The sequence below is a fragment of the Bactrocera oleae genome, chromosome 4 (genome assembly GCF_042242935.1).
Source record: "Bactrocera oleae isolate idBacOlea1 chromosome 4, idBacOlea1, whole genome shotgun sequence".
Lineage (NCBI taxonomy): Eukaryota > Metazoa > Arthropoda > Insecta > Diptera > Tephritidae > Bactrocera > Bactrocera oleae.
Window position 1 is genome coordinate 6,373,576 of NC_091538.1, and position 10,566 is coordinate 6,384,141.

Below are 10,566 nucleotides of genomic sequence, written 5' to 3' on the forward strand. Positions count from 1 at the left end.
CTTCGAACAAAAATTGGTGAAACCTTAAAACACGAGAATATTTTTTGAATATGTTTTGAATTTCGTCAACGTCTTTATACATTTTAGGTGGTCTAGACGTGTTTTAGAGATGATTCAGAATGGCATAAAGAGTGAACCCCAATTTGTTTGGATGTCAATTGATTTCACAACTAAAGATCTCCAGACTCGGATCGTTGGAATTCTTTTGTTCTGTCACTTTAGGGAGGAATACAGATCGCTTACAGGTATTCAGCTAACTTGGATGCAGTAGACGGCTACTAATTTTGGGGAATGTGCGTGGTTCGTAGAATATAAAATCGCGTTAACGGTTCATATCTAAAATCACATGCAGGTGGCTGAAGAACAGACAGGAAATCTCACACTAGGAGTTGTGATGACTAGACTTACTCTCCCGATGGAGGAATACGGTGAAACGGCGCAACCGTTTGTCGATATGGAGGGAATAGCTTCATGCAGCGCTATGCGATTTCCTCCTAGCAAAATATACAACTTATTTATGAAATGTTATGTATCTAGATATGTACATACATATGTATATATGTATAATAACAGTTTCATTTGCATATTTATTAGTGCAACGAAGATATAAATCAGTAATGACGGCGTTGAACCAACTATAATTGTTATGTGGCTGCTACATATGCATACAATACTTGTTGTATATGTAAATATATTAATACAAACATTACCAAATACAAATTAATATATATTAATGAACACAAAACAAAAAGTGTTTTATTTAATTACCCACAACCGTTTTTGAAATGAAGTGATGAGCTTATCAGCGCTAAATTTGAACCTAAAGTTCAAGTAAAACTCATTTGTATGATAACATACATATGTATGTAAATAAATGAACATACAAGTATATCACACTTTTTATACACTGAACAAGCTATATATAGTATACACGGTATAATAAGTTTACCACGAAGTTTGTAACACCCGGAAGAAAATGTCCAAAACATGCCTTAGTTTTTGCTATAAAAATCTGAAATTTTACCCAAGCCCTTTCTCTTCAAGAAGCTGCTCATTTGTCGTAACTATTATAATATATAGCTGCGGTACAAACTAACTGATCCAAATCAAGTTCTTGTATGGAAAACTCTTTTATTTGGCAAGATATCTTCACGAAATTTGGCACATAATATTGTCCAAGGCAACGCTATAATTTTCTTATAAATTGTTCAGATCGGATCACTATAACATATAGCTGCCATACAAATTGACCGATCAAAATCAAGATAAAGATCTTTTTATACCCTTTTATGCTCTATTAGGTATGCACTTGTGAAGGGTATTTTAGCTTCAGTACAAAAAAATCAACGTTTTTTCTTGTTTAAGTCTACAATTGTATTTGAAACCAACATAAAAAAATTGTATGTAATTATATAACGTTTTTGGAAAAAAAATGTATGCTTGAAAGCATAATAAATAAGTAAAAAACACTTGGACTCTGTTTCCTATACACTGACCATATGCCAAAAGACCAACTCTTATCAAAGATGCTATTTGTTCACTTGAAGACAAAAAAGAATGCTCCAATAAAGTATGTTATCAGCATTTTACGCACATATAGACATATTTGCTATTACATACATGCAGCTATGTACATCAGCATGTATGTATTCAGGCAGCTTCCAGTGCCATTTGATGGCTCATCTTCGCTTATGCTCATCTTTGAGGCATTCAGTCTGAGCGCGTACGCCGAATCGCATAGAAGCATTTAATCTAAGCTTTACAAAACGTACATATTTTAATAATAACCGCGTTACGCGTTAGCGTGACCAAAGCTGCTGGTGACATTCAAAAAATCGTACGCCATTCTATGCGAATAGATTCCATTTCAAAATCTACGCTTGTATAGCAAGTGGAGGAATACATTGTGCAATTAACTTAGCATTGAAAAAAATACTTATATATATACATAAATATATACAAATCTGTGTAAATAACTGTGTGACTCTTAAAACAGTATCGTGTGCGGAAAATAGCAAATGAAAATGCAGTGTCAATTACTCAACAAGTGCAACTTGACATTTTTACTGCTATGTTTAGTGGCGTTTCAATTGGCGGCGTGTTGTACGCGTGCACCAACACACCTACCGCACGGTAGACGTTCGCGCGGCGACAATGGTTATAGATTAATTGTGGCTGAGGGTGCCAATGGCTATGTGCCGGGCGAGACCTATACGGGTAAATGTTTATACTGTAGAAAAATAAAACAAATACAATTTAGTGGAGTTAAAAATAACGCTATCAATTTCCGAGCACTTCATCAATTTCTTTTTATTCATAAAACTAAATAAAAGTTGTATAAAAAGAATTTTAAAATTATAAATTAATTCACTTTTACTACTTAAAATTAAAATACTGGGAATTCACATGCACTTTTTGCTTAAAATTATAGAAAATTAAAAAATATATATGTATAAAATAAAAAAGATTAATGTTACATTGTATTGCGCATGCATAGCCTTAGATGCTGCTTCATTTGTGTAGCAGTAGGCAGAAATATCTCACATGTCCGGCATGTGTAGTCCCAGTGAAAGGAGTCTTGTCGATGCTTTTGCAATTCGGTTGCCGTTTCGAATAAACGATTGCATAAGTCACAAATTATGGGATACTGATGTTCGTGCTCTTCTAAATCGGCGGCTGTAGCGCATAGTTTTCCACATTTCTCACATTGAAATATATGATTGTTGCGTAGGTGATATTCTAAATTGGCAGCGTTATCAAATTTAACGGCACATTCCATGCATTTGAATGTAGCACAGACTTTCGTGTGAAAGTGCAGTTCTTTGCGATTCATATAGCTATTTTGACAATTGCTGCAAGTGGGCGCTAGCACATTGTGTCCCTGACGGTGGGCAAAATATTTCTGTTGTGAAAGAAAATAACGTGGACACTCTTCGCAATAAAATATGCGTCGCATAGTTTTTGGCAGATATGCAAAAGTGTTCAAATAATATTGTACTTTATTTAAGATACGTTTTTTCTCCATAAACCGCATGTGATATGTTTGCATATACCATTGCGTAATCAAATTCACAATACGTTTCGTTTGGCTTATGGTCAGTTCGAATTTATAATGCTCATTTAAACGTTGCATTAGTTTATTGAAATCAAGCTCTAATTGTTCATAGCTTTTAAGGCCTCTGCTAAATTTCCAAAGATACTTAAATTCTGCGTAGAATTTTGCAAATGTGCTTGCCTTTGCACGTATCTCCTCCAATTGCGCTAAGTTCAATTGATCCTCTGCGTTGGGATCCATAACGATTTGTAACTAGAAGAATAGGTAAAGGTTTTAATTAGTATATATATATATATATATATATATATTAGTATAGTATATAACATAAATATGAATATATAAAAATATGTTTTTACTTACGCCCACAGAACGTAGTAGCGTGTAGTTTTCTCGCTCTTCTTCCGACTAAACCAAAGAAACAAAAACAACAATTTAGCAATAACAGCTTAGAACTAGTCAAATTACTTACTGCAGTGGAGATCATGCTATTATCAACTGTATTGTTTTGGCTGTCGCAAGGCAATGTAACGTTAAAGCAGCTTTCCTAAATAACAGTAATGTATATACATGACAACGAATGACAAGTTAATGTCACAAAAAATATAATACCATTGTTGAATTAAAAAACGGTTTTTCATCATCCATAGCATTTAATTTTAACTGATTTAGCGAATCGTCGTGCGTATAATCAATTTCATGTGTATATGCTAAAGGCTGCTGCTGCTGTTCGCTGGTACTATCAGCTGCGACGTGTGAGCTTAAATCGGTCGCTCGAACGGTTGGTTTTTTGATTTTCAAATACTATACAATACAGATACAGATGAAATCAATAAAAACTTTGACAGCAACTTTTCATAGATAATACAAACCGGTGTTAGGTCTTCAATAATACTTTCGGATGTACACGCTCCCCAATTTATTTCGTTTATGTTTGTTTCCTGTATTACACTAGGAATTTGCAAATCGTCGCAGTTTTTTGCTTTGCTTTCATCTAGTAGTACGTTGCTACTACTACTGGCAAAATTTGCAGGCATATTTTGATTTTTATTTTCATTTGGGTGAATTATATCAACGCTCAATATTTCAATATCCGGTTTCTTTGTAGTTTTATTTTCTTTAATAATTTCATCCGCGTTTTCGACCTCTTGTTTTGTCTTCTTTGATTTGTTTTCTTTTATGTCGCATTGTGATATGCGCTTCGAAATTTTAAATCTGCGTTGCAAGTTTCTAGAAAATTCATAGATTTTATGTTCCGGTATAATGTTTTCAACATTTTCGCCAGCAGTTTGTGAAATTTCAGTTGCAATACACTCGTTTGGTTTTGTAGTTTCCATTGTTAATTCTTTCGTTTGCGACGTTTTCACATTCTTTTCTTTAGGTGTTGATTGCATCATTAAAGTATTGGAATTTTTCAGAGTGTTTGCATTATTTGTAAAGAATTTCGAAAATGGTGGCAATAAATTGTCTACAACTATATCAGATATTTGTAATTGGTCAGCATTAAATAATGACGAGGAGTTATCTGTATAGTTCGGTTGTTGTTGCACTAATAATTTATCAATGTCTTGTGTAATCAATTCCGTTGTGGCTTTCACATTGATTGATAGCAGCTCAGAAATTTCCTCCAATTCCATATCAGCCCATTCATTGGATTTATTGAAACTAAGATCAAGCGGTTTCTCAATAGCCATTTCGTGTGTTGTACTTTTAGATTGCTGGTTTTTAATTTCTTCAACAGAGCTCCAGTTCTCGTTCGTCTCATTGAGGTAAGGATTTGAATCATTAATAGTTGATGCAACGTATTTAATTTCTACATTTTCTACTTCGGAACTATTAGTTATCACAAAATTTGATTCGTTTTCAGTAACGCTGGTGTCGTATTCTTTATTGTCCTTGCCTCCTCCTATATTAGATATATTGGATAATATCAAGTCTTCGCTTTCATTCAATATATTATTGCTATCTTTATCGTTATAAATATCTTTATTGTCCAGCGCATGTGAGGTTTTTTCAGCACACGAGTTGGTTGAAGCCTGATCATTCACCGCAGATCGAATACATTGTATATCTTTAATGTTTCGTAAATTATCAAGTTCATCTTGGGTTGCTTGTATTTCGTTGGTATTCTTTTTTAATACATTACTAACAACTTCTTTCCTTTTATTTCTTGTATTCCTTTTAAGCCAGTCGTCACTACTATTACTTTCATCATCACTTTGCAAAAGAAATTTTTTGCTTTCCAAATATTGTTTCAGTGGTAATTTCTTCGCAATTTTTGGTGCATTTTCAGATTTTTTTTCATTGTGCTGATTATTTTTCTTAATAAAGTTTGTTGTAGTTTTATAGTTCATGTTTTCTTCAACCTCCGACTGCTGCGATGGCTCTCTTTTACAACTTCTTTGAAAGTTTTTATTGTACCTTTGCATGTCCTGATCTTGAGCATTTTGGCGATTTCCATGATTATTTTTTATGTGCCCATAATCAGAAACATTTTCGGAATACTCATTTTCAGTTTTACTGGAGGAATCGGCAGAAGCAATACTTGTCAACAATTCCTGAATTTCTCTTTTCAATTCTTCGTCGCTGCCAAAACCAGTATCATCTTCATCAGAAATTGTATTGCAGATATTTTCATTGCTCGAGAACGTATTGTCAATGTTTTTATTGGTAAGCAATTCTTCCACAGTGTAAATGCTTAAATCATTTCGTCCTTGATGTTTCCCTTGCAATTCATGTCCCAGTTGGTGTTCCCAATGTAAATGTCGTGCGAAAACAGCCATTTGGTAAAATACATCACTACAATGGTTACAACTTAATTGAAAATCATTGCGATTTGCGCACATTTTTATTTCGCCACATTTTGTCCATTCTAATTCTCCAAATTGACTCAACTCATTTTGAGTACCTCCCATTTTTATCACGTGTGTTTTGATTTAGAAAATTATTATATGTTATGATTTGTGAGAGAATAATCCAATTAGTTTGCAAAATATAATAATAACACAATAAACGGGACCCCCAACCAAAATAACTGCACTTTTAAATGATAGCGTACGCGCGTTGATTCAAACAGCTGTCTTTAAATGTACAGTGATGGAAAACGACGAAATTAGGGCGGTTAAGGTATAAAATAATATGAATGATATGTACTGAGAATTTTCATTATTTCATTAAAGTTTACAAGTTTTTTTGATAGGGACTCGATACTACTGTCAGAGAACGTGTATTATGTTATGATATACGTTCTCTGCTACTGTATTTTATTGCAGTAGAAGAGTGCAGTGATTTCGGTACATTACATTATTATAAGCCGCCCGGTACGGTAAACAGTAGTGGCTAGAATGCAAGCACCCGCATAATTATTTTATTCCACAATCAAATTTCCTGGCACTTTCATTTTATGCAAGAGTTATAAAAAAAATTGCGACCATCTTCAAAACGGATAGAATATGTCTATAGCTGACTCTCATTAAATAAACATACATATGTACATGTACATAGCTTCAAACCTTAATAATTAGTAGCAGCAACAGCTTCTTATCCCCACAATAACAATATCCTTCCAAATATTCTTAACTGAATTATTTAATACAAACAAACACGTATATCCTCTTTTAGTTCTGTTGATCGGTGCCCAAACACATGAAAAGGTTCAACATTTCACTCATTTCGCAATCACCGCGGAGGCGCATATTGCTCGCCGACGTGCACAATCCGCCAGCCCAAAGCGTGTCGGAGGATTTATACTCTTTAGTGATGCTCTAACTAAATTCAGCGATCGTTGTGTCAATACCGTACAGGAGGCAGATGACTTACCCAAAACTGAAGTACAAATCATGTGGGTGGCGCCACCTACAGGCTCAGGTTGTGTTTCCATATCCGCTATGGTTTACGAAGGTCCACGCGCATGGTTCTCCGATGACGGGCAATTAACACAGGTCGTTTGTGAGCGTAAAACCAATGTTCACACCGTTAGAAAGGAATGCTGCGCTTGTAATGAAGCTAAATACAGTGTAAGAGTAAAAATTTAATTGAGTACATCTAGTACTTGTATATGGTACATTCTACGTACTTACATATGTATATATATTATATAGTTTATTTTTGAGGGCATTTGGTCCAATGAAACACATCCCACTGATTATCCCTTCGCCGTTTGGTTAACACATTTCTCAGATGTTATTGGAGCTTCACATGAGGCAAACTTTTCATTCTGGGGTGAAAATCATATTGCCACAGATGGTTTTCGATTTTTAGCGGAATTTGGTTCGCCCACTGCTTTGGAAACTGAATTGAGAGCACGTGGACCACGCTTGAGGACACTTATAAAAGCTGCTGGTCTATGGTATCCGAATGTGAATACAAATACGTCTTCCAAATTTCGTGTTGATCGTACGCATCCAAAGGTGTCATTGGTATCCATGTTTGGTAAATACTAAATTAATATATTTAATTTGAAAATATTCTGAATAAAATACGTTAAAAAACGCAGGTCCTTCTCCGGATTGGGTCGTTGGCATCAGCGGTGTTGATTTGTGTACTGAAGATTGCTCTTGGAAGGAGTCACTGGACTTTGATCTCTACCCATGGGACGCGGGCACTGACAATGGCATTAGTTATATGGTAAAATATTTCTCCTGTATTTACATACCTAGAAATCTATATTTTCATTCGTTTGCAGTCGCCTAACTCGGAAACACAGCCGCGAGAGCGCATGTACCGTATTACTACGATGTACCCCGAAGATCCACGTTCGCCTTTCTATAATCCAAAGAGCAGCGACATGACACCGTTGGCTAAGTTATACATTAGACGCGAGAAAATCATCTCTAGAAGCTGCGATGACAATTTCTTGGAGGCTTTACAGCTAGATGTATCTGACGATGTGGAAGAACAAGACGTCAGACGTATGTATTGACATTAATTTTCCGATATCTTTCATAACACAGTCCTAAATTGATTATTGCAGCTGAATGTCGTTTAACGCCATACACTGACTGGAGTCCTTGCTCCGTTACCTGTGGTAAAGGCATACGCAAGCGTACGCGCGAATATGTGAACCCAGAAGCGGCTGCTGCTGCTGATTGCTCACGACAAACGGTATCAAAGGAAATGTGTGCAGCGCCCATAGCTGAATGCAAGTAAGTTTGCACAGTAGACATGTATATATGTGGATTATATGATTATATACTTGTATATATACATATATTTATTTATCTGTTTAGTCAATCGCAAGATAATGATGATGACGAAGGGGAGAACTTAGCACATGCCGTAGCTTTGGTAAATGATGATGGTGAGGGCACCGGTGTCTGCAAGACTACACCCTGGAGTGTTTGGTCCGAATGTTCAGCCAGCTGCGGCATTGGCATTACAATGCGCACGCGCACTTTCATTGATCACAAAGGTCGTAAACATTGTCCACATATTAGCACAGTTGAGAAACAAAAGTGTATGCGTCCCGATTGTACCTACGAAGAAGTAGAGCTACCCGATCCGATGTGCCCGACCACACAATGGAGTGATTGGAGTCCGTGTACAGCCACTTGTGGACGTGGTGTTACCATACGTACGCGACTCTTGCTATTGGAGAATGGTGCAGTGAAGGACAATTGCACCACGCGTATGGAATTGAATCAACAAAAGGAGTGCAATGTGCCACAGGATTGTACCATTAACATGGAAATGGCGAAAGGTTAGTTCCTTATAGAAATATATAACGATCGAGTTTAATTCGACTTGCTTATCATTCAGATATATGTGTGCAGTCTGCGGATAGTGGTCCATGCCGTAGCTCATATAAACGTTATGCTTATAATCGTGACAGCGGGCGTTGTGAGAGTTTCACCTATGGCGGCTGTCGTGGTAATCGCAATAACTTCCTCACTGAGCGTGACTGCTTAAATACCTGCAGCATGCTGCGTAAGCAATTATACAGATTTTAACGACTTACTATATATATTCTTATTTAAATAAGTACACTTGTATATATACTTGTTACCTTTCAACTACCGTTACGTAAACATTCAGAATCGGCCGAAACAACCGCCTCACGTACCAAAACCACCACTCGCGCTCAAACAAGCACTTATCAGTCACCAGCCTTTCAAACCGTTGATTGTATTATGTCTGAGTGGTCTACCTGGTCGCAATGTAGTGTTAGCTGTGGCACAGGCTATTCCAATCGCAGTAGATATGTAATTACAGAACCCAGAAATGGTGGACAACCATGCCCGAAACGTAAAGTGAAAGTACGAAGCTGCGTAATGGCTGATTGTTGAGGAGACCAGCTAAATTCGGAACAGGATGCTGAAGTGTCTAACAATTGCTTAAGTAACGTAAAAAACAAATATACATACATACGTAAATACCTGTGTACTTGAAAATAATATTACGCATTTATATATATTTTGAATAAAATCTGCAATCTTGGAAAATCTGCAGTACAAGCAGAAAAACTTTGTTTAGAATATCAGTTAGAACACAAATTATTGGGCTCAAAAGGTCTTATTTATCGAAAACTCACATTATCAGTAAACGCCGCGGACTGCAGTGCGGAAGCAACACTTACTTCAATTGCTTGTCAAAGTAAAAACATATGTATGTTTATCTATCCGGTTCAGGATACCACTGTAACTGTAAGAATTTATAAAACAAAACTCTACAAAATTTCATAACGAACTTTGACAGTTTTACTGTTAGTAATTTCTGACTTTAAATGGCGCTACCTGCATCCATCATTAACAGTTGACAGTATTGCTTAATATTGTTTTTGTTTTAGCAGTTTTCTACATAACTTGACAGCAGAGAATGTAGATTATTAGATATTTTACATTCTCTGTTGACAGTTTGAATTGGCGGTTTTACATTTCCTTTTCGCATTACAAACAGAAGCTTTGAAAAGCGTTTAAAGCTTCTTAACAAATTTTAAATTGCTTATTGAAAAATAAATTATATACTCGTATAAAGAAAATGAAAACACGTGATCTCTCATGAGTGCTTGTTAATGGAAGAATTGTTTAATATATTGTACTTAGTCTTGCCATAAATTGTGTTACAAAGTTTGCACAATGCACACAGCGAAGACAAATTCGCTGTAAAAAGTGCCGTTATTTTGTACTATAATTTGTATGCAGTGTCTACTCATATACTTATTCAATTCAGTGTTTGCTTTCGCTTATTAATAATGTAGTGGTTATCCAAAGAAAAACATATAACGGTAATTGCTTTACATTGCATACACAAGTGTGGAAAAAGCGAAAGTGGAATTTATGGGCTTCTCAAATACTTATGTAATATTTCGATACCGCACTAAGATATAAAAAATGTTATTCCAAAGATTCAATCATCCAGCTGCTGTAATGTTTTGGTAGGGAGTCTCTTGTAAAACCGTTACTTTTCTCTGCTTATGTGAAAATGAGGTTAAAACTAGGGCAAAAGTGTACCGGCAGTATGTTTTAGAAGACGGCACAGATTTTATTCTAATGCACTACAGTTTGTGGTCACAGTTG

General features: G+C 35.7%; 2 protein-coding genes across 2 annotated transcripts; one reads left to right on the top strand and one right to left on the bottom strand.

Moving 5' to 3' along the window:
* The first annotated feature begins 1,696 nt into the window (after positions 1–1,696).
* On the top strand, positions 1,697–9,513 carry fat-spondin (extracellular matrix protein f-spondin). Its single transcript, XM_014246735.3, has 9 exons — positions 1,697–2,217; positions 6,674–7,068; positions 7,153–7,483; positions 7,548–7,678; positions 7,737–7,962; positions 8,025–8,196; positions 8,281–8,750; positions 8,810–8,977; positions 9,086–9,513. Exons 1-9 carry the CDS (start codon positions 2,019–2,021, stop codon positions 9,334–9,336), a joined length of 2,343 nt encoding a protein of 780 aa, XP_014102210.1. The 5' UTR covers positions 1,697–2,018; the 3' UTR covers positions 9,337–9,513.
* On the bottom strand, positions 2,285–6,111 carry LOC106626860 (protein teflon). Its single transcript, XM_014246734.3, has 5 exons — positions 3,925–6,111; positions 3,665–3,856; positions 3,525–3,599; positions 3,416–3,460; positions 2,285–3,307 (listed from the first exon to the last, which is right to left on the bottom strand). Exons 1-5 carry the CDS (start codon positions 5,965–5,967, stop codon positions 2,474–2,476), a joined length of 3,189 nt encoding a protein of 1,062 aa, XP_014102209.2. The 5' UTR covers positions 5,968–6,111; the 3' UTR covers positions 2,285–2,473.
* Positions 9,514–10,566: the final 1,053 nt, after the last annotated feature.